This window comes from Aquarana catesbeiana, linkage group LG01 (genome assembly GCF_042186555.1).
Source record: "Aquarana catesbeiana isolate 2022-GZ linkage group LG01, ASM4218655v1, whole genome shotgun sequence".
Taxonomy (NCBI): domain Eukaryota; kingdom Metazoa; phylum Chordata; class Amphibia; order Anura; family Ranidae; genus Aquarana; species Aquarana catesbeiana.
In genome coordinates, this window is record NC_133324.1 from 160,671,352 (window position 1) to 160,696,382 (window position 25,031).

General features: G+C 41.6%; 1 protein-coding gene across 4 annotated transcripts; it reads right to left on the reverse strand.

The window, feature by feature from the left end:
* Positions 1–3,154: 3,154 nt before the first annotated feature.
* Positions 3,155–23,998, reverse strand: LYSMD3 (LysM domain containing 3). 4 transcript variants are annotated; one of them, XM_073624495.1, is made up of 3 exons: positions 23,847–23,998; positions 10,733–11,016; positions 3,155–5,416 (listed from the first exon to the last, which is right to left on the reverse strand). In XM_073624495.1, exons 2-3 carry the CDS (start codon positions 11,000–11,002, stop codon positions 4,880–4,882), a joined length of 807 nt encoding a protein of 268 aa, XP_073480596.1. In that variant the 5' UTR covers positions 11,003–11,016; positions 23,847–23,998; the 3' UTR covers positions 3,155–4,879. The 4 variants fall into 4 exon arrangements, with proteins under 4 accessions (XP_073480596.1, XP_073480598.1, XP_073480597.1 ...); XM_073624497.1 differs by having other exon boundaries at positions 10,733–11,013; positions 23,847–23,990; XM_073624496.1 differs by having other exon boundaries at positions 23,809–23,956.
* Between the last annotated feature and the right edge of the window lie 1,033 nt (positions 23,999–25,031).

Below are 25,031 nucleotides of genomic sequence, written 5' to 3' on the forward strand. Positions count from 1 at the left end.
ATATATTAGCTTCTTTCCAGGAATACTTTTGTCTGTGTATATATAAAGTGATGGCTTCTTTGGAACTGCAGGTCACATCAAGAACAGCTGATAAAGTTTAATCAAACGCAGAACATTCTGCTGGCCATATATTATACAATCTCTGTACAATAGCCTACAGACTTATCAGATCTACTGTATGTACTATGAGGGTAACCCTAAACACTTCATAACATCTAAAAGGAGATTATACAATTAGATTGTATAGTGTATGCTCACCTTTAGGTGTCAAACCACAGATGATGGCGTCAGAGGGGCAATCCAAATTACTGTTTAAGTGGTCTGTTTACTCCTAATGAGAAACATCAACTCAGCACACAACTGGCCAGAAACTTCCATCACAAGTACAGAGACAGATCCCCATATCTTTTTATGGTGAATGTATACAAATCAGCAAACCGGAAACACACAAGTTAACCTATCAGTCTTACAACCTCAATTCCAAAAAGTTGTAATGCTGTGTACATAAAAACAGAACACAATGATTTGCAAATCTCATAAACCCGTATTTTATTCACAATAGAAAATAGAAAACTGAGAAAATGTACCATTTTAAGACAAAAAATAAAAGTAATTTTGAAATTGATGCCAGCAACACATCTCAAAAAAGTTGGGATGCGGTTGGGGCAACTGGGCATGCGGTGCAGCACTAACTTGACAGCAGCTCCCGCTGGTTGCTATGGACAACGGGTCTAGCACACAATTATAAGTAAGCAGAGCACATAAGTCCATCTAAAATATGGGTTTATGAGATTTGCCAATTATTACATTCTGTTTTAATGTAGATTTTACACAGCATCCCAACTTTTTTGGAATTGGGGTTGTATTTTATCTACTTCAATACAGGGCACTTACACGCCCTTCCTGCCCAAGCCAAATTTCAGCTTTCAGCGCTGTTGCTGTTTAAATGAAAATTACGCGGTCATGCTACACTGTACCGAAAACAGAATTAACATTTTGTTCCCACAAATAGAGCTTTCTTTTGGTGGTATTTGATCAACTTTGCGTTTAATTTTTTGCTAAACAAATACTAAAAAAAAAAAAATTCTTTTGTTTCTGTTATAACATTTTGTAAATAAGTTTTCTCCTTCACCGATGGGCACTGATAAGGCGGCGCCGATGAGGTGGCACTGACGATGGGCACTTAGAGGCGGCGCTGATATGCAGAACTGATGGGCATTGATAGGCGACACTGATGGGCACTCATGGGTGTCACTGATAGGCATCACTGATGGCACTGGCCGACATTGGGGATGGGCACTGATTGGCATTTTCCTGGTGGTCTAGGGTGGTATACCTGGTGGTCCAGTGCGGTGTGTGGCGGCAATCCCTGGTAGTTCTGGTGGCATCAAGGTGGTCCTGGGTGGGCTGCGCTGATAAACAATCAGCACAGACTCCTCCCAACCCCCCCCCCCAGCAGAGCAGTCGATCGGCTCTCCTCTACTCGCGTCTGTCAGATGTGAGTGAGGAAAAGCTGATCAACTGCTCTTTCCGTTTACATCGTGATCAGCCGTGATTGGACACGGCTGATCATGTGGTGAAGAGACTCCGTCAGAGGCTCTTTACCGAGATCGATGTAGCAGTGTGTCAGACACACTACACCACCGATCGCCATGATGCGCACCAAGCGGGAAGTGGTTAAAAAGGATTGCGAATACCAAAGGGTTTACTTTAAGAAAAGTAGAGAGGGTTGGATTGCCAGTCTCATATCCATCTTAGATTTTAGGAGCTTTTCCAATATGTACATTTTACTGCACTGTATTGTGGCTTAGGATATCATAACCAAGACATTTACATACATTGATTGGATTACAGATGAGAACAAAACATGTACAAAAATGCATTTACGCGTTTCTTTGCATTTCCAAATACGTATCTGCAGTTAAAATGTAACAACCATGATGACACGAGTGTAGATGCAGAAAGGGTAGAGCATGAAAGTGCGTAACTCTGGATAGAACGATTGACAATTATGAACACAATTCAGCAGGAAGAGTCGATTACCCAGCACCACTCTCCCTCCTCCTTGTGGATCACAGCCCTCTCCTCTTCTGGAAGTATTTAATTATTCCCTGTGCCAGTCAAGCACCCACACACCGCTACCTTCACCTCCCAACATAATTTTTTATGTTGCTACCAAAGAGTGTAGGGAAAAAACTACAGAGTGCCATTTACATTTTAACCTTTTAGTCTGCTGACATCACATCCAAGATGGTGGCACCCTGCAGCATTCAGGGCTTGTGGATATCTATACATGAGGGACTTTTACAGGTAAGAGCATGTACAATCTGATGGGAAGATTAGTGTTGAAATGATTAGTCTGGGAACATGATCTGTAAGAAAATGAAAGCTCAGTCTAGCCAGTAGAGGAGCAGCACTGGATGGTAGATTGGAGCGCTTACAAGGAGGCATGTATTGCAGTAACAGCTGTTTTTTTTAACTTTACTTACTGCAGGGCTATGTATTTTTAGGTTTTTGGTAAAACTTGGAGTTATTGTTTTAATAATTGTAGTTTAAAACCTAATACAAAAAAAAAAAAAATAGTATAAAAAAAAAAAAAATGCCACCATAATGTCGCAGTCAGGAAAAAATAAAAAAAATTAATAATAATAAAAATGCTATAAATCTATCCCCTATTTTGTAGACGCTATAACTGTTGCGCAAACCATTCAATATACGCTTATTGCGATTTTTTACCAAAAATATGTAGACGAATACGTATCGGCCTAAACTGAGAAAATATTTGCTTTTTTTTTTTTAAATGGGGATATTATAGAAAAAAGTACAAAATATTGTTTTTTTTTTTCAAAACTGATGCTCTTTTTTTTGTTTATAACGCAAAAAATAAAAACCGCAGAGGCGAACAAATACAACCAAAAGAAAGCTCTATTTGTGGGGAAAAAAAAAAAAAGGAAGAAGGATGTCAGGCTGTCTTTTCTTCTAGAAATAGTTCATGTTTCAGGCATTTAATCAATCAGAATATGCAAAGTTCATATTCTACCATGGAATCAAAGTTCTTAATTTAGACCTACCCAGCTATGATACATTAAAATGTTTTATTTTAAATGTTTCACAAGTGTATGACTGATAGACACATGAAATCACCATGAAAAAATGTGTTGTTTTTTTTTTTAATTGCTATGCTCCAAACTTCCACGACACAATCTGTATATTGAGATGCTTGTTAAATAGTTGCTCTTAATGCTGTCAGATAATTAATGTCCTAATTGCCACAACAATTAAACTCTCACAACTAATCGTAAAGCCAAAGATTCTCAGCTCTTTATCCCTTTATAGTACTGTAACCACAGACTGCTTTAAAATACTTTCGCTCCATAAAATATAAAACCATTCCAGTGCCCTGTGCTGTCAGGCCTAAAAGCGGGACAATCTTGGCCGGTTCAGCATGGACCGGCCAAGATTAGATCCATGTATGGGCAAACTGATTGTACCCAAGTCGATCCATCAATTGACTTGGGTACAACCAGCATGTCAGAATTCTAGCATTCGATCACTGTGTTCTCCCCATGCTCCTCCACTGGGAGAACACAATATATCAGTGGAGGAAGTGATTCAGGGGTTGCAGGAAAGAAAATTGCATCATTTATGGCCTGTCTTAGTAATAGCAACATCCCTCAGTATAGCTGTCCTCGCAGAGTTGTACTGCAAAGAAAGAGAAGGGGTGTGTCAGACTAGGTCTGTTACTGAGCGCTGATTACTGGGTGTCTACTGGACTCAGATTTAGACCTTCTATGCATATAATGTATCAGTAAAATGAAGGCAAGATTATAAAATACAGGTTGTAACACAACTATTATCAGACTGCATTTCTGCTACTTCAGTTAGATTTTAAAAAAAATGTAAACTATATCCTGCCCAGTGGAACACCACGCAAGTAGCTCTTCCTGCGGCAGCCTAGCAACCCCCACTGCACACCTTGTAGTATAGTGTAGTGGTGTAGACATGACTCAATTCGTTGTTGAAGGCTCTACATTGCATTGTGGGATACTCAGAAGGCTGTCCTGATTAAGGACTCATTCCTGTTGCTGCAAAGTACCTCAGTATTTAGACTTTTAGAAAGAGTCAGCAATGAGGACAGCCCTTGGAGCATCCAACAATGTAGAACCTTTCACAAACTTATTGAGTCATAGCCTACACTACAGGGGGTGGCTAGGCTGCCTTGAAGGGCTGGGAAGTCATTTAAATCAAGTGGTGCCTAGTCTACATTTAAGTTGTGTGGGGCCTTGAGAAATGACAGATTTATTTTTAGCCTAGGTTCACACTGACAGCGGTATTAAACTCTTGCGAGTTCAACTGAACTCGCACAATTTCATACCCACGTCAGACTTCCGGAGTGATTTCAGAGACATCTGTGCGGGTTCCTCTATACAAACCGCACCCGGAAGTCAACAAAAGTAGTACAGAAACTTCTTTTGGGAATCAGTGCGGTGCTACAAAGTCAGCGTCGCACTGATTCAGACGGTGCCATTACCGGCACTAGCCGATTTGGCATGCGATTTGACATGTCAAACCACATCAATGTGAATAGGTTTAAAGCTCTAAAATTTATCAGTATAATAAATATAAAAATTATGTGGTTATTCTGTGTCCAAAGGAATTGAATACCTGCAACCATATACAAAAATAGATTTATGTTCACAGAAGAACCAGTTGCATTGTAATACTAAAGCAGCATCCTCACATAAAATACAATCTCTATCTTCCAACTCTGTATTGCTTTACCAAAGCTTAGCGCATTGTTTCCTGCTAGGATACCCATCCTGGTTTCTCTAGGTGCAGGTAACAGCACAAATTTAGTTCCACAGGAAGGCTGCACCAGTTAACTATTTCCAGGAGAAGAGTCTACCTTTGAAGAATCGGCAGAATGTGAGGAGTTTAAATGAGGCTCCCTGTCTAGAACTTCATAATAGAGAAAATAAAACACTGGTGTAACTACTCCAACAATCACCATGATGACAACAGCTGTCCACCAACCCAAACCCCAGTCTGCTCCATAATAAGGGTCTTTTGGTTTGGCCGCTTTGTAATCAGGTTCAAAATGGAGATCATGGCTTAAAGCAGAAACCACCTCATGAAGGTTTTCCTTTGTCACATCTGTTGACCTCACTATGTGCTTGATATCTCGATCTACTTCTTGGAGAAAACTGTCCGCTGTCTCTAAAGGTGGTGCCTCAAGTAATAAGCTGTATTGCTGCTCTTCTGAAAGCTGACCAGACAGAGTCCTGGATTGTTTACCCTTTGGGGAATACTGGGGGTCAGCCAATAAACTGAAACGCTTCACTGGAATTTTTATTGTCCTCAATGCAAAAAAGTCCTGTTCATTAATGAGGTTGTTGGCTCTTTTCAAATCTGCAACCTGTAGAGATACACAATATACAAGTTAATTCACATATGATAAAATGTCATCAATTGTAATTTTTCTTCTTATATTACAAAGATCTTTACTCAACCGTAGGGAAACTTTTTATTTTTTATTTTTTTAAGTAGAATTCTGCAAAACAAACCCCAATGTAACAGAAGGGAACAACAAAGTTTTATATAAAATGTCTATGGGATTCCCACAAGGTGAAGGCTGCACTCTGGGCACAAATGCTTTTATCTAAAAGAAATACATTCACTTTTGTGCATCAAATGCCTTTGTAAATCTACATACTACTTTTTAAAAGTTGCAGTGACATCAGTATGCTGTACATAGTCTGAGCACAGAGCTGTGAGAGGGACAATCAGGTCCACTCACTACAGGCTCCCTGACAAAAACTACAGAGTGGTGGAGCAAGATCAGGCGTCCTGCACAAGAAGAGAAAGCAGCAGCTATCGGTCTTTATTACAGGTAACTCCCACACAGAGGCATATACAGTTATTTCATGCTAGATTGCTGCACAAATCTGGAAGAAATACTCAGGAGATAGAAAATATAAATTATATATTATACACACACACACACACACACACACACACACACACTAGGGTTGAGTTACTAAAACTGGAGAGTGCAAAATCTAGTGTAGCTCTGCAAAGAAACCAATCAGCTTCCAGCTTTTTGTCAGAGCTTGACTGAACAAGCTGAATGGCTTCCATGCACAGCGGCACCAGATTTTACACTCTAAAGCAACCTCACTGTGTCAATATTTCTTTGGCCCTGATGTCACACGACATTGGACATCAAAGTCGGACGACAAGTTGTACCCCATGTTTTCCAATAATAACCATTCATATATGTGCAACTTCAAGCTGCAGCGACGACTTTCATGCAACTTGAGGGCCATAGACTTCAATGTTAATCCTCAAAGGTTTCACGAAAGTCCTTCCTGAATGTTTTAAATGCAACAGTTGTCCATTATCTTTGGTCAAAGCCAAAGTCGCATCCAAGCAGGGTGGATTTGATTTAAATCAAGTTGATTTAAATTACGATCGAAATCATGATTGAAATCACTAGTAAAAAGGCTTGTTTTAAATCATCATTTTTAAAGAGCAACTATCTTCTCTGTCCCACAGTAGCTTCTCCTTTGACCCACCAACAGTCCCATTCACTTTTATGGGATGGCTGGTGATGCGGCAGTAACACTAACAGGCGCTGCCATGATGGATCTGAAATGACAGGTGCTCTTTAAATGTAAGTACTTATTCTTGCTGGTAGCTAAAATCCTGGTTACAGATTAAGAAAGTACAGAGGTCAGACAGCAAAGCAACAAACTCTAAATAGTCAGGCAAATCAGAAAAAAAAAACAGAACTAGGTTAGAGCAACTCCTCCAAGCTATAAATTAGGGGTGCAGAAATTAATCGCAGCATCGATATCGCGATTCAGGTGTCCACGATGCAGCATCGACGCTACAACCAGCACAATAGAGTGGTGGATGACTTCATCCCGACTTGCCCCGCCCCTCCTGGGAGAGCGCTCCGAGCATAGTCTACTTATAGGTGTTAAAATAACTGTCCTAATGAATCTGGTCTTATAGTACATTAAGTGCCCCACTGTATGTGCTCTTTAAAAAATATGTAGCTACCTACCGCATTTCTCAGAGTGTCCACACCGCTCATGTGACTACCAAGCCCGCCTCTCTTCTGATCTGACAGCTACAGTCAGCGGGCGGGACTGAGAATCCCCCACTGACATCAGCTGGGACGAGAGAGGGAGAGAGGAGAGGCGGGCCAGGCAGTCACATCAGCGGTGTGGACACTCTGAGAAATGCGGTATGTAGCTACACATTTTTTAAAAAGCTCATACAATGTAGCACTTAATGTATTGTAACACGGGATTCATTAAGACAGTCATTTTAAACAGCAGTAGAGTATATAAGTTTGTACTCTGCTTACAATTTGCACTGGCCCCGTGCTGAGAATTCAGCGCAGTCTTCCCCGTTCACACCTCCCACTGTGTTAATTCCTAGTGTGCTGGAAGGTGCAAACAAGGAAGCCAAGCTGAACTCTTAGCACTGAGCCAGTACAGTGAACGTCACAGGGGTGTTTGTCAGCTGGTGGATTCTATCATTCCTGACCTCCCAGCAGTGTGTTTTCCTCCTATGTGAATGCCTGTACCATGTAGTGCACTTTAAGTGAGCGAGATTTTTTTTTTTATCCACAACAGAGCTCCACTCATTTTTTTTTTTAATTAAAAGTCAGCAGCTACAAAAAGTGTAGCTGTTGACTTTTAATAAAAAGACACTCACCTGTCCCACAGTCCAGCGACGTGGCCGCCCAAACCCTCCCTTCTCTCCCCCACCTGTCCGTGGCTCTGGCAATACTACTGTGGGCATCCGGCTGTGACAGCTTGCAGCTTCACAACTGGGTGCGTGTGTCTCACTGTGCTGTCCTGAATAGCCAGGCAATCTTCTGGGACCTGTGAAGTATCCCAGAACATTGCAGGGAGGGGGCCTGAGCGGAAGTGGGACCTTGGTACCTGTTAAAACTAGGTACCCCCCCCAAACAAAAATAATGACATGCCAAATGTGGCATGTAAGGTGTCAGGACTCCTTAAAGTGGAAGTTTCCACTTTTGGGTGCAACTCCACTAAAATGTGTTTATACAGCAAGCACTACGACATCCCCAACCCTGGACTCCAGAAGGATACACACCCCCAACCCTGCCATGTACACAGCACAGGGGATCCTCTACCTCAGATATTCCTCACCTGCAGGACTCCATGATGACCATCCTAACATCCTCCCTTTGATTCTTCCATCCTTCAGCCCCCCCCCCCCTCACCACCACCATTTTTATCTTTGAACTCTTCCATACTTCTATTTCTATCCATGGATCCCTCCATCTCCAGACTCTCCCATCCTTCAGTGCCTATCTCCAGACTCCTCCGGCCTTCCATTCTCTATCCATGGATTCTTCCATCCCCAGACTCTCCCATCCTTCCTTTCTTATTCATGGATTCTTCCATCTTTCAGTTCCTACCCCTCCCTCATATCCTGGACTCTTCCATGTCCTTGTCCTGCTATATAATCAGATAACATTTAAAAAATGAATTTCTTCTAAATACTTGAATTTATTTTGATTGAAACCATTATTTGTAATCGTGATGCATCGGGGGATCAAATCATTGACCAGATAATCGTAATCGAATTGAAACGAATCATGACACCAGTGAAGATGCACACCTCTACTATAAATAGTGGGAAGAGGCCACCTATCCCCAACTCTTCCAAGGTTTTATGCTAGGAAACCTGCCAAGTGTCGCATAGCTTTTTCTCCAGAAGTCTCACAGCTTGGCTCTGCTTCTTCCACACATAGATACCATTACCATTTCTGTGGAAAGGCCACTTATCTTTTGTCCTAATAGTGCATGGGCAGTTCATAGGAATTAATGAAGACTTTGATGCAAAGGCTGTGTAGTGCTCAGTGAAGATCTCAAAGGGATGGGGACAGGCAAGTTTAAAATTGGTAATTAAGGCGGCAAAGTGGCACCCGTGGAAGCAACAGATTTCATTAAAGAAGTATGGCTCTAGTTCTATGGATCACAGGAGTGCAGTTCGTTCTGCATGCCTGTGACCCATTTTCAGCTGATAGTGGGCTAAAGCCTGCTGTCGGCTGAAGTCACTCAGTTGGTCCAGTGAGCCACTGGGAGACTGGGCCAGCCCCTCCCACCCCCTCCACAGTGTGCGCTGGAGGGGCAGAGCAGAGAGTCAGTGACTGGACTGCTACCGCCACTCCCTCCTCAGACTGAGAACTGAATTGGCAGTCTTTGATTGCTCAGTTGTGGTCTTAGAAGCAGCAGGGGACAGATCGATGCTGTAGCAACCCAGGCAAGTATACTTTTTTTTCTCCTGTACATTCCAACTTCATCCTGTCTCTGTGATGCCTATTAACCCCTTTACCTCCTCTTCCCTCTGTACATTAATGATGCACTGTATCTGTTTCATCATTTACATATTTGGACCACCTCAATACAAGCATGGAAAGAAAGAAAGAAAGAAAGAAAGAAAGAAAGAAAGAAAGAAAGAAAGAAAGAAAGAAAGAAAGAAAGAAAGAAAGAAAGAAAGAAAGAAAGAAAGAAAGAAAGAAAGAAAGAAAGAAAGAAAGAAAGAAAGAAAGAAAGAAAGAAAGGAAAAGAAAGAAAAGAAAAGAAAAGAAAGACACCTTGGGGTGTCCACTTTCTGAAAAGGGGTCATATGGCATTTTGATATGTTTTAAAAACTTATTTTCACAAATGTTGACCTTTTTTCTATATACAGTTGGGTCAATATATATTTGGACACAGGCGCAATTTTAGTTTTTTCAGGTATTTACCAAAACATATTCAAGCTATAGTTATATACTGGGTATGGGCTGAAAGTGCATACTCTTAGGTTTCATTTGAGTATGCCCATCCAAATCAGAGGAAGGGTTTAGGAATTACAGCTCTTAAGAATAGCCATCCCCCTTTTTCAAGGGACCAAAAGTAATTGGACAATTAAATCAAAAGCCTTTCATGGCCTGGTGCGAGCTACTTCTTCGTTATTTCTTCATCAATTAAGCAGGTAAAAGGTCTGAAGTGTGGTATTTGCATTCGGAATCTATTGCTGTGAACCTACATCAAGTGTTTAAAGGAGCGGCTCATGCAAGTAAAATCCAGAAATCAGGAAAGAGAAGGGAGGTATCACCGCTCCAGGAGGATCAACCAAAAGGTAAATCTCTTCACCAGTTAAGAAGCCACAGGTGCAGGCAATGCATATAGCAAATGGATAAAGAGTAGTTCTGGACAGCCGCACTCCGAATAAGCCTTTTATTCAAAAACTGCAAACAAAAATACATGCCACAGCAGAACAAAAGAGCTGTTCTGCTGTGGCATGTATTTTTGTTCGTAGTTTTTAAATAAAAGGCATATTCGGAGTGTGGCTGTCCAGAACTACTCTTTATCCATTTTCATGCAAGTAAAACAGGCCATTGTAAGGCTTCAAAACAAATCCATCAGAGAGATATCAGCAACATTAGGAGTGGCCAAATCAACAGTTTGGTACATTCTGAGGAAAAAAGAATGCACTGGGGAGCTCAGCAACATAAAAGGGCCTGGATGTCCATTGAAGACAACAATGGTGAATGATCACAGGATCCTCTCTATGGTAAAGAAAACCCCATTCACAACAGATCTGAAAACTTAAAAATTACCCGGTAAAGAAGGTGTATATACAGGCCGAAACTTAAGCAGCTAAATTATACACTGAAATAGCAAAACAAGGAAGTGCTTACAGTACAACAATGTTGAAGGGCTATTGAATTTAAGGTGTCCCCTTCCACAATGTCCTTGCTGATTAAAATGATGTCATCAAGACGTTCTGTGGAAGTGCTCCTTCTAGTCTTCTCTCTCCCTCGTGGCCGTAGTGCATATTCTTCAGGATCTTCCTCTGATAAGTCATTCTCTGAATTGCCCATAGGTGCAAAGTGATAGCTATGACCTAGTGTTGTGGATGACACAGCTGCTGGTTTCAGGTAACTGCGAGAAGGGTGTTTGCCAGTCATTGTTACAGTACCTGCTGGAGAGAATTAAATGTACAGAGTGATTACCCACAATTAATCAGAAAACTCTACACACAATATAACCAATTTGCTCAAAAAATAAAGAAGTGGTTCCCATAACATGCCAAATTTCACCTCAGTTTAAAACCGTAACAAAGCAATTCTAAAAAGGTATATTAAAAACAAAAAAAATATACTTACCTGCTCTGTGCAATGGTTCTGCACAGAGCGGCCCCGATCCTTCTCTTCTCACATCCCATGCCAGCTTTTCTGGCTACTCCACCCTGCCGAGTGCACCAATAGCAAGCCACTTGCTATGAGGGCACTCGTGCGTGCTCACTTCTGATCCATCCAAATTGTGCCCATTGACACACAGAACAGTGCTCAGCTCCCTCCTCACTGGCTGTGATTAACAGCAGCAGGAACCAATGGGTTCCACTGCAGTGTCTGAGCCAATGAGGAGGCAGAGAGCTGGGAGAGCAGCTCCTCTCATGTGCATCACTGGATTGAGATTAGGCTCAAGCAAGTATCAGAGGGGGGTCTGAGGAGGATCTGCACACAGCCTCGTTGGCTCAGATACAGCAGCAAGAGCCATTGGGGATTAGCGCCAGGAGCATCAGTGGGGAACCTGAAAAGGAGGGAGGATCGGGGGTTCCCCTGTGCAAAACCATTGCACAGAGCAGGTACCGTATATACTCAAGTATAAGCCGAGTTGTTCAGCACATTTTTTTTGTGCTGAAAGTGCCCCCCTCGGCTTATACTCGAGTCAAGCACTTTTCTGGTGCAAAGAATGACATTTTTCAAACAGAATTTGGAGCCTCGTATCTTGGGACCACTTGGTGCTAAGAACCCCAGCTTTGAATATGTTGTAGTGCTAGTTCCACTGGGTTTGCACACCAAATGTGGGGTTTCTAGCACCAAGTGGCCCCCAAGATATGGGGCCCCAAACTCCGTCAACTGTGTCTATCTGCAGCAATGTCATTTCGAGACCCTTTGGGTCCAGAGACCCCAAATTTTGGCTGCAGCTAGGGGGCATCTAGGAACCCTTAACTACCGAGTTTGAAGTTCGGTTGACCTGTGGCTGCAAATGGGCACAGTGAGGCATGCAAATGGGCATTGTTGACCCTCTTTTCCACTTACAGTAGCTGCACATTTCTCACCCTAGGCTTATACTCGAGTCAATAAGTTTTCCCAGTTTTTTGTCATAAAATTAGGTGCCTCAAGTTATAACTGGGTCGACTTATATGCGAGTATATACGGTAAATAACACGTTTGTTTTATATTCATTTGAAAAAAAACAAAAAAAACAGAAGCTTTACAATCAGTTCAAAAAAGCCGAATCTGCTTTCATGTTAATCTCACATAGTGCTTTGATGGATAGTGACTGACTAGGTATCCAAACAAGCTGTATGCTTGCATCAGCATGTACAAGTGTGCACTGACATGTGCCGACACGTGATTTTTACAGTAATGTCTTGTTTTTGTTTTTTTTAGTGTTAAGCTGAGTATTCAGCTAAAAGCACAGGGTCACTCATTTGTCACAATGCATGTAAAGCATGATGAAATGCAATATTTTCAATTTTTCCAGTGTAGCTCGATACAGGACATTGGTGTAGACTGGAAACACTGAAAATGAATTCATTCTGTCCTTGTGTTGGGACTGCGTTGAGCAAAGTACCTTAATGCAGGTGGTGTGAATGAGCCCTTCACTATACCTATGCTTGGAAGAATTTCACAGCAAGAAGCTTTTTACCCAATTTGAAGGTTATAGATTTGATTATTGTTTCTTTTAGTTAAAGTACATGGAAACCCAATCACTCTAACATGCTAATATCATTTCCCCTGATGATCTAGCCATGAGGGTCCTTTTTCAGGTACTTCCTGTTAGGGTGACAACTGTCTCCAATTGCTCTCCTGTCACATGTGCCCTGGCTTATCTCCCTGGACACACATGGCATTGCTGACACATTGCACAGGCACAATGCATAATCGATTAGTTGCCCGATTATTGTTTTTTATTTAATCGGTTGATAACCTTAAAAAAAAAAAAAAAAAAAAAAAAAAAAGTGTGTGGCGTATAATTTAGTTAATATGTAAAGAAAAAAAAAAAAAGGCAATTTATTCTTAAATATCCCTATGAAGCGGTAAATATAAATAACCAACTATATATATTATATATATAATATATTATCAGACTCATCAAATGTCTTCCTTCGAAAAAAAAAAAATTTCATTTTAAGAACGTTCGTTCGATTTTCTAATCGTTAGTGGAGTCAAGTCGACGTTCATTTTCAACCACAGTGACCGGAAAATTTGGAAATAGAAAACTTCTTGGTCAAAAGGAATTTTCAGACAGTGTTTGTGATTTTCGTTCAGAAATTACATTCATTTTAAAAGCAAACAGTGTGTTAAAGACAAGTGAAAATTTCAAACAACATTCTTTCATTCAGCGAATGTACAAAGATTTTTCATCTGAATATTCTCGTCTGAAAATTGATCCGTGTGGCAAGAATAAGGCTCAGTGCTTTTTTGCTGTGCGTTTTGATTTTTGCGCACGTGATTTTGCGGCGATTTGCGTTTTTTCATTTTTTTGGCCAATTTGTTGTTGGGCAGATTAAAAAAAAAAAAAAAAAAAAAAAAAAAAAAAAACACAAATTGCTGCAAAAACGCATTAAATGCTTTTCAGCAGCTTCTCCATTGAAGTAAATTGAACCAAAAAAAGCACCATTTTTGCGTTACAAAAAAAAGGTCCCTGACCCTTTCCAAATATGCTGAAAAAAGCATAGATGTGAACGTTTCCAATGGGAAACCATGTTAATGAACTGCAGTGCGCTTCTGCAAAAAAGCACCAAAAAAAAAAAAAAACACATAGATGTGAACCAGGCCTAAGACGTTTAGTAACATAATGGGGTTAAAAAAACTAAAATTAGCCCTTTATATTACAAAAAGCAGATAATCACTACTGTAAAGGGGTTCATTATTTTACTGTAGAACTGTGAAAGTAACATCTACAGTAGCGATTATTTGCTCTTTTTGTACTATAAAGGGCTTGTTTTAGTTTTTTTAACCCCATTATATTACTGGCCAATTAATCGATTATGAAAATAGTAATCGATTAATTTCATAATCGACTAATGGATTAGTTGTTTCAGCCCTAGTGTTCACTATCACTTAATCCAGTCCAGAATAATGGTGTACAATCGACGCTGAAGTGAATGTACATGGACAGGCTCAAGATTAATCAGTACCGAGATGAAATAAAGAATGAAAATAGAGATAAAAGCATTTTATGAAAAAGAACATGGGAATTGTTTAGGATACACTGTGCTCTAGTAAACTAAATGCTAACCAGTCTGGGTTTCCATCTGTTTTCATTGGTTTGGCAAATGGTACCTGGTATGTGTCATGTACAAAGTCCCTTCAAGTCAATGGCAATATTTATTCTACTTTTCATTTCCTTACTGGAAAATCTGAGACTGGACTGTGAATAAACATGACATCTGTTAGGGCTGATCTTGTCTCTTTTGATTCACTTGCTGCATACCTGCTTTGGATCAATGATTTAGAAACCACTGCATGTTAGCAAGCGATAAGTTTTTTTTGGGTTTTTTTTAAAGGAAAACTAAAAAAAAAAAAAAAAAAAAAAAAAAAAGAATTCAACTCATATGACAGTCTATTACAGTGGTTCTTAACCTTTCTAGTGCCGTGACCCCTTGATAAAATTTCCCAAGTTGTGGGGACCCCTAGCAGCAAACTTATTTTCGTAGCGTGGGTTGTCAGTACCCAAGTCAAGACAAGTAATTTGTGACCCTAACCCATGGACATTTACCCCCCCCCCGCATCCCTTCCACTCGTACAGTATTAAAACCCCTTATGGTACATTTCAGGATGTACCACTCCTTCTCTTTGTTCTCCTTTCTTTCCCTTTTATCTCTCTCTATCCTAATTTCTTGGGGTTTTTTTCCCCATCCCTCTCTCTAGCCATTGTTCTTTCTCTTATTCTTTCTCTCCCTCTTTCTTTGTTTCTTCCCCCTTTTCCTCTCCCTTCCATGTATTCTCTATTTTTATTCCTTCCCTTACTCCTTGGTGGGGGGGGGGGGGTGAGGGAATGGTATGAGTGGCAGTGCTGGCGGGGAGTTGGGAAGTGTGGCTATGCTGGTGGGGGGGTGGGATAAGTGGCAGTGCTGGGGGGAGTTCTGATCAACCAACTTAGGTGCTCTTGATCAAGGTCATCTGCAGATCTGAGAACTGTAGTTGGGACTTTTAATGGCAACTCTAATCACAGGTAGTGTTACTCACTGTGTCTCCGGCTTCACTGTTTTTTCCAGCTCTGTGGTGTCTCGCAGCAGTGACACCTATGCCAAAGTCAGGAGATAGGGTCTCCTCCAGCCCCTCCCACTTCACATTCCTCACCAGTCAGCTGACCTCTAGTCTCTGCCCCCCAGCCATGCCGTGAACTGAATGGGCGGGTGCAAAGAGACTGAGTGGGCGGCCGCGGGCTCCAGGAACAGCCCAGCTGGGCGGCCACAAAAATGTTGGGAGACCATTGCGGGCTTCAGGAACAGCCCAGGATTTGGTGACCCCTGGCAAATCATCATTCGACCCCTGAGGGGGTCCCGACCCCCAGGTTGAGAACCACTGGTCTATTATATGCAGTAACTGGAGAACGGAGGCTTTCAAAAACATGGGCTTTTCACTGCCCAGACAAGTGAGTATATTCACACTTCTGTTACAGATGGGCTACTGGGTAAAAAGGTTACCTTAAAGCAGGGGTAAAGAATTAAAATTCACGGGGGGGGGTCCGGTCAGAAAAATGTTCTTCTAGCGGAGGTCCGAGTGTCATATTGGTGCTATGCCTCAACATGATATCCTCCACATCGCAGCCTCCTGTGCATGTCACAGGTCCCTCATCCCAGACCCCACCATCACAGACTGGTCCCCCATCACATACCATTCCCCCCTCCCCACAGAGCCCTACCTTATTCACACAAGACAGAAAGAATGGCAGTCCTGGACAATGGGCGGGACTTTTCACGTTAAAAAGGTGAGTGATTGATTGCTGGGACCGCCCCGCTGCGTAGCAACCAATCACCTGCTTTTTAACTTACAAAGTCCTTCCCTTTGTCCAGAGTGGCCGCGCTTCTCATCTTGTGTGAATTTTAGACAGGCGGAGGGTGGGGCAGCGATATTACCAAAGGGACAGACCCATGCACAGCGCGTCTGCCATGCTGTGAACATAGCAGCAGCAGGCAGAGAAGCCGACAGCATGGCTACTGGGGCCGGAACCAGATGGCGGTCTGCCATTTAGTGATGCCTGAGATATAGTGAATGCAGGGTCCTGGGTTTAGCAACACTTTAAAGAACTTGTTTCCTTTAAAAAGCAATAACCCGGCAAACAGCCAAGCATACAAATGGAATCTATTTCTTGTAGGGATGCACCAAAACCATTTTTTTTTTTTTTTTTAACACAGAGTACCGATACTTTTTTTTTTTTTTTTTTTTTATAAAGTACTCGCTGATACCAATTACCAATACCTATTGCTAGGAAAAGCAGCTAGGAGGGGTGGTTTGGGAGGTGGAGGGTTAGAAATTTGGGTGAGGGCAGAGTGGGAGAACAGCTGCACAGTGTTCTCTGTGGGTCTCCTCCAGTATCAGCCTGAAGCTGCATAAATGATTGTGTGTCCTCCTCCCTCCTCTGCCTAGATTTGGGTGGACTTCGTGCAGTGCGGGTAGAGGGGGGGGACGCACCAGTGTCCTGAGAAGGCAGGCCGCATCTCTAGGCATGCAGCCAACACCAGCTTGCGCATCTCGCCTGAAGAGGGCTAGAAGTCGGTAGGCAGCTGGGGAGGTGTGGAGGGCTTTTGGACATGTCACCCAGGTGAAAGAGGATCCTGGGCAGCAACTTAGATGTCAGAATCCGCTCCTCTAAAGTTGCTGCATTCGCCGCTGAACACCTCAGGAAGGCAGGAGCGCTGAGCTAATTGCCCTCTTCCTCGCAGGCCAGACACGCCCCCTGTTGACAGCTAAAATGTCTTTGGTTGTCAAGGATGCAGCGGCTCTGCTCCTCAACAACCAATAATTGCTGGCATTCTTTTCTTTACATTTCAGCTGTTAGCAGGGAAATCCAGCTGACAGCTGAAAGAACCAAGCCAGAAGGTATCAGTACACTTTCACTAGTACCGATACCCCTGCAAATGCCTAGTATCAGCACAGTTACCGGTGCAACCGTAAGTTCTTGGAACATTTTTACCTGCCAATGATTTCTGTTCAGCCAGTGTTGTGCTTGAGCCAACCTCATCAGATAGCACAGCCTTGTCCCCGACCTCCACAGGCACCAGCAGTACAGCTTGGCCACATTACTGGCCCAGACAATGAAGAAGCAGCACCACAGGTCAACCCTCTGCTCACTACTCCTCCTGTCAGCATGTTCACTGTCCACAAAAAAACTACTGCACCAATTGGTGATGAACTAGTCTTTTAAATTAGTTTACAGCCAAGTTAGAGCATACTGTAGAAGCACAATTACAGACACAATTGGTGCAATGAATGATCATTATACACTGGCTATAAACCAAAACGAAATGTCCTGCACTCTACTGTGGTCATGTTTCCAGAGAATAGATACTATTAACAGGAAGAATGGTGCCCCGTCCATGAGCAGATAGACAGAGCCTGTCCAATACTGACATCCATATCACTCACTACACATACGCTCCAACACTGCAAACACAACACAAACAAAAAAACAATCCCATAAATTGTACTGATCCCTCAACACAGAGAAATGAGTCAGAGCTGCAAGAAACATCAAACACTGTACACAATATTTTTGATTATTTAAATGCTGTATAGTAAGTGTACCTAAAATAACCATAAAAATTCCTGCAAGCAGCATCTTCGGGGCGTTGCAGGAGCGGTGAATACACCACTCCTAAAACGCCACTGCCATTGAAATCAATGGCCAGCATTGCCGAAGCGATGTTTTGCAGGCGCTTTTAACCCCTTTTTTCGGCCACTAGCGGAGCGCTTTTAATCCCCGCTAGAGGCCAAAAGGCGCCACTAAAACTACGTTAAAGCTCGCTAAAAATAGCGGCGCTTTACTGCCGGCCCCCCATCCCAGTGTTAAAGTGCCCTAAAGAAAATAAATGACCCAACAGCTGCACTCATATGTATGTACACACCATAAAAAACAGATAAAATAGTGCAACATTTTGCTTATCATTATTGTGATAATAAAATCAATATGCAAAAAAACAAATATTTATAAACAATTTCATGTGATCCACAAAACTTAATAATGATTGAAGTGAAAAAGAAGATCCAAAACACCAAAAAGTCCTGGTTGTGAAAGAAAAATAGTGATATTCTTCCAAATCAACTGCAGGTGTTAAACCCCATGCTCCCCAAGAGGTAAAGTAAAAAAAGTTATCCTCTTAACCACTTCCGGACCGCCGCACGCCGATATACGTTCTGACTTTGACGGGGATATCATTATGGCAGCAGCTAGCTGCCATAACCCCGGTATCCTCGTGTTCGGCCGGCGATCCACTTCAAGATAAAAGTGGTCACTGCGGCGGATTTGCTGAGAGATCACTTTTATCAGCAGCAGGAGAGGGCCCCCCCCCCCCCCTCTCCCTCCGCTGCTTACCAGAGCCGGCGGTGGAGGCGATCGGATGCTGTGCCTTCCTTGGCATGGAGATGAGTGAGGGGAAGATGGCCCCCACCCGTCTGACATTGCAGGGCAGAAGCGATGTCAAAACGTCACTTCCGCCCATAGCTCTTAAAAAGGGACATTTTTTTTTTTTTTTTTTAAATTTAATTTTTTTTAATTGCATTTTAGTGTAAATATGAGATCTGAGGTCTTTTTGACCCCAGATCTCATATTTAAGATGTCCTGTCGGGCTTTTTTTTCTTTTACAAAGGATGTTTACATTCCTTGTAATAGGAATAAAAGTGACACAATTTTTGTTTTTGTTTTTAAAAAAATAAAAAGGTAAAATAAGAAAAAAAAAAAAAAAAAAAATTTAACCGCTTGCCGACCGGCTCACGCCGATATATGTCAGCAGAAGGGCACGTACAGGCAGATTAACGTACCTGTACGTTGCCCTTTAAGAAGCGGTTTGCGATCACACTCACGGAGAGGAAGAACGGGGAAATGCTGATGTCAACAAGCATTTCCCCATTCTGCCTAGTGACAGGACACTGATCACCGCTCCCTGTAATCGGGAGCGGTGATCAGTGTCGTGTCACATGTAGCCCCTCCCCCCCAGTTAGAATCACTCCCTAGGACACACTTAACCCCTTCACTGCCCCCTAGTGGTTAACCCCTTCACATGTCGCAGTCACAAAAAAAAAAATAAATAAATAAAATCACTGATCGCCGCCATTACTAGTAAAAAAAAAAAATTATTAATAAAAATGCCATAAAACTATCCCCTATTTTGTAGACGCTATAACTTTTGCGCAAACCAATAAAACGCTTATTGCAATTTTTTTTACCAAAAATATGTAGAAGAAGAATATGTATCGACCTAAACTGAGGAAAAAAGTGTTTGGTTTTTTTTTTTGTTTTTTTATATTTTTTGGGGACATTATAGCAAAAAATTAAAAAATAATGTTTTTTTTTCAAAATCGTTGCTATTTTTTTGTTTATAGCGCAAAAAATAAACGCAGAGGTGATCAAACACCACCAAAAGAAAGCTCTATTTGTGGGGAAAAAAAGGACGTCAATTATGTTTGGGAGCCACGTCACACGACCACGCAATTGTCAGTTGAAGCGACGCAGTGCCGAATCGCAAAAAGTGCTCTGGTCTTTGGGCAGCCAAATGGTCCGGGGCTTAAGTGGTTAAACGCTCCCCGTCCCGCTGAGCTTGCGTGCAGAAGCGAACGCATACGTGAGTAGTGCCCGCATATGAAAACTGTGTTCAAACCACACATGTGAGGCATCGCCGCAACCGGTAGAGAGAGAGAGCAATAATTTTAGCCCCAGACCTCCTCTAACTCAAAACATGCAACCTGTAGACTTTTTTTTTTTTTTTTTTAAACGTCGCCTATGGAGATTTTTAAGGGTAAAAGTTTGTCGCCATTCCACAAGCGGGCACAATTTTGAAGCGTGACATGTTGGGTATCAATTTACTCAGCGTAACATTATCTTTCACAATATAAAAAAAAAATTAAAAATATTGGGCTAACTTTACTGTTGTCCTATTTCATAATTCAAAAAAAATTTTTTTTTTTTTTTTTTTTGGAAAAAATACAAAGTGTGCTTGTAAGATTTTCTAATTTTCTAAGTAATTTGCTAGCAAAAAAAAATGTTTTTAACTTGTAAACAACAAATCTTAGAAAGGGGCTCAGTCCTTAAGTGGTTAACAGATATCCTGACCTTTCAAGGCCAATGTGTGCATCAGGGAGTTGTTACCCCTCACTACAGGTATATCCAGCTCAGCTTTTCCACCTGTTATAGGGAACGCCAATATTGTGTCTATCGATCTCCCACAGGCCTCAGATTGAGCCATATATCCGGAAGAAGAGGAAACAAACCTCATTGCGCAACATCAAGTTAAAAACACAAGAGTTTTATTAAAATTCTACTTACAAGGATTAGTATACAGGCATATCGGAATATACAGTCCCACGCTCTGCTCGTGTACTGAGACCGTCACTGCTATTCCTTGTTATTATAGGCTTACCTGTAGATAAAAGTGGTAGTAAAGGGTTTACAACCACTTTACTAAATAAAATCTTTTATATTTTGTTTGCCTTGCAGGGATAAGAAACAAAGATCTATTAGTAAAATCAGCACACTTTACACATAGTTAGGCACACATTTAACTACTTAATGACCGAGCCTCTGAGATTTGTTGTTTACAAGGTAAAAACTGTTTTTTTGGGGGTTTTTTTGCTAGAAAATTACTTAGAACCCCCAAACATTATATATTTTTTTCAATCACCCTAGAGAATAAAATGGCAATTGTTTCAATACTTTGTCACACCATATTTGTGCAGCAGTCTTACAATTTTGAATTATAAAATAAGACGACAGTAAAGTTAGCCAGATTTTTTTTTTTTTTTTTTTTGAAAGATAATATTTCGCCAAGTAAATTGATACCCAACATGTCACGCTTTAAAATTGCACCCGCTCGTGGAATGGCGACAAACTTTTACCCTTAAAAATCTCCATAGGCGACGTTTTAAAAATTGTACAGGTTGCATGTTTTGAGTTACAGAGGAGGTCTGGGGCTAGAATTATTGCTCTCACTCTACCGACTGCGGAGATACCACACATTGTGTGGTTTAAACACTGTTTTGATATGCGGGTGCTACTCACGTATGTGTTCGCTATTGCACGCAAGCTCGGCAGGACAGGGCGCATTTAATTTTTTTTTTTTCTTATTTATTTTACCTTTTATTTTTACACTGTTTTTAAAAAATAAAAATAAAAAAAATTGTGTCACCTTTTTTCCCCATTACAAGAAATGTAAACACCCCTTGTAATAGAAAAAAAAGCAAGACAGGACCTCTTAAATATGAGATCTGGGGTCAAAGAGACCTCAGATCTCATATTTACACTAAAATGCAATAAAAAAATAAATAAATTAAAAAAATGAAAAAAAAAAAAAAAAAAAAAATTCCTTTAAGAGCTATGGGCAGAAGTGACATTTTGATGTCACTTCTGCCCTGCAATGATATGGAGACGGGTGGGGGTCATCTCTCACTCGTCTCCATGCTAGGTCAAAAGAAGGATCTGATCTCCTCCGCCGCTGCCGATGGCTCTGGTAAGCGGCAGGGGGCAGCGGGAGGGGGGCCTCTCCCGCCACCGATAAAAGTGATCTCGTGGTGAATCCGCCACAGAGGCCACAGAGACCACAGAGACCACTTTTATCTTGAAGTGGACCGCCCGCTGAAGAAGAGGACACTGGGGTTATGGCAACTAGCTGCTGCCATAACAACGATATCCCTCTTCAAAGTACCGACATATAACGACGGTGGTCGGTCCAGAAGTGGTTAACCCCTTCGCAGCCAGTGTCATTAGTACAGTGAATAGTATTATCATTGATCACTATATTAACCATTTGCTGACCAGCTCACACCGACATACGCTGGCAAAGTGGCATGGGTGTACAAAATCCCGTATGGGTACGTTGGGTCTTTAAGAGCCATCAGAGGGCACGCGCCCACTGCACGGCAGGGGACCCGATGCTCGCCGACCACACGCGATCACGTGCACGAGCACCAGCATGGGGATTTGTGTGTGTGTAAAAACACAAATGCCTGTGTTGTCAGGGAAGAGGAGAGATACAGTTTGTTCCTAGTAAATAGACACAATGATATATCTCCTCTCTTACTCAGTCCTATCCCCATACACTTAGAACACACATTTAACCCCTTGATCCCTTAGTGTTAACCCCTTCCCTACCAGTAACATTTACACAGTAATCAGTACATTTTTATAGCACTGATCGCTGTATAAATGTCAATGGTCCCAAAAATATGTCAAAAGTGTCCGATCTGTCTACCGCAATCCCGATAAAAAAAAAAAAAAAGAAAGAAATTATATAATATATATATATATATATATATATATATATATATATATAAATAATAATATCGCAGATCGCCGCCATTACTAGAAAAAAAAATGCCATAAAACTTTGCCATAGTATGCAGACGCAATACCTTTTGCACAAACCAATCAATATACGCTTATTGCGATTTGACGTTTGTATGTATGTTTTTTTTGTTTTTTTATTGGAAATGTTTTATAGCAGAAAGTAATTTTTTTTTCTTCCAAATTTTCAGTCTTCTTTCGTTTATATAGCAAAAAATAATAAAAAAGTACAGTGGTGATCAAATACCACCAAAAGAAAGCTCTATTTGTGTAGGAAAAAAAGATTATATACATGTCATTTCTGTACAGTGTTGCATGACCGAGCATCTAGCGGTTAAAAGTAGCTCAGTGCTGAATAGCAAAAAACAGTCTGGTGATGAAGGGGGGGGGGGGTAAAACCTTCCGGAGGTAAAGTGGTTAAATGTGCATTTTTCATGTGACCCACATAGGGCAGCCCACTCATTTCAATGGGCTTCCCTACACACGACAAAAAGTTGTTTCTGTAGCTGTTTTGTTGCGTTAAGCCATGCACTTTTTCTTGTGTGTAAAAAAATAAATAAAATAAATTAGTATTTTCTTGCAGCGTTTGGATTGCCATTAAAAACAAATTGGCTCATTTTGTAAACGTGGAGCACCCCCCCCCCCCCCCCACAATTTTGCACACATTTTCACACACAGGTGTGAATGAGGCCTAAAAGGATGAACTTGTGTTTGGAGTGAACCCCGATGGAAACGGTCTCTCCCACCCAATCACCTTTGGGATGCCGATGACATCATTGAACCAATACGGTCACACAGCCAATGACACTGACCCAATCTGGCCATGGGTCTATATGAGATCAATGATGTCACCGGCATCCCCGCCCCTTTGTGTACGTACAGCTGTGGGTTGCAGTTGATTGGACGGCAGTGACAGCTCTTATCCAAGTTCAGGCCAATCCCATGCTTAGTAATGACCAATGAATTCCAGCACAGACTGGAACTCAGACACAGAGTTGTAAATGTGAAGCGTTTTAAATGGACTGTCCCTTTAACTCTGGACCAACCAAATAGATGTCAGCCCATCCATGGCCGGTACTGACCACTACAAGGAGACAATTCTGTGATGGACTCATCTGTCATAGAGACGCATCCTCCTCTCTACGGCCTCCAGGCAGACCAGTCACTTCCCCTTCAAAGTCCACAGCCGGACCCCCCTCACCTCAGCCAACACACTGTGTACATCCTGCCGGCTCTCACCTCTCCGCACGGGTCATCTCGGCCACCGTCCCCACAGGTGCCTGCTCTGCGCGCTCCCGCCGCTGCAGGAAGCGCGCTCCGATTGAAAGCCACGTCCGCAAGCTAAGCGCAAAGCCACGCCCTCTCTGAAATGATTAGGTCATCGCGCACGTATTTTGCTGGTGCCATGTTCGCTGTGGGCAGCTTGTACTTCAGTGCCAGGAGCTTGTTCTGAGTGGTGTGTATGAGGAAATGTCTTCTTATTGCCTACAAATGAAGACTTTGCTGCCTGCCTTTTATGTCGTTCTTTTGTTTATGTTGTTATGCTTTCTTTTCTTTATGTTGTTCTTTTATATCCACTTGCTGACCAGGCCTTTTCTGAAAGTTTTTGTTTAAAAGTTTAAATCAGTATTTTCTGCTGGAAAATTACCTAGAAACCCAAACATTATATATATATATATATATATATATATATATATATATATATATATATTAGCAGAGACCCTAGAGAATAAGAGAATAAAATGGTGATTGTTACAATATTTTTTGTCACACAGTATTTGCGCAGCGGCCTTTTAAACACAATTTTTTTGTACAAAATACACTTTAATGCAAAAAAAAAAAAAACGTAGATAACCCATTTTTTTGGTAAAATATAAAAGATGATGTTATGCTGAGTAAATAGATACCTAACATGTTATGCTTTAACCACTTCAATACTGGGCACTTATACACCTTCCTGCCCAGACCAATTTTCAGCTTTCAGTGCTGTCGCAGTTTGAATGACAATTGCGCGGTCATGCTACACTGTACTCAAACTAAATTTCTATCATTTTGTTCCCACAAATAGAGCTTTCTTTTGGTTGTGTTTGATCACCTCTGCAGTTTTTATTTTTTGCTAAACAAATAAAAAAAGACCTAAAATTTAGAATAAAATAAAAGTTTTGCTTTTGTTTCTGTTACAAAATGTTGTAAATAAGTAAGTTTTCTCTTTCACTGATGGGCACTGATAAGGTGGCACTGACAGGCACTGATAAGGCAGCACCAATGAGGTGGCACCAATAAGCAGGCACTGACGATGGGCACTGATATGCGGCACTGATGGGCACTGGTAGGTGGCACTGATATGCAGCACTCATGGGCATTGATAGGCGGCATTGATGGGCACTCATGGGTGGCACTCATGGGCACTGATAAGCGACACTG

Excerpts from the sequence above, each read along its gene's own strand:
- LYSMD3 (XM_073624495.1), bottom strand. The coding sequence starts at position 11,002 with ATGACTGGCAAACACCCTTCTCGCAGTTACCTGAAACCAGCAGCTGTG. Across the intron at positions 5,417-10,732 it reads CCCTTCAACATTGTTGTACT|GTTGCAGATTTGAAAAGAGC; the intron begins GTAAGCACTTCC and ends GTATCTCTACAG.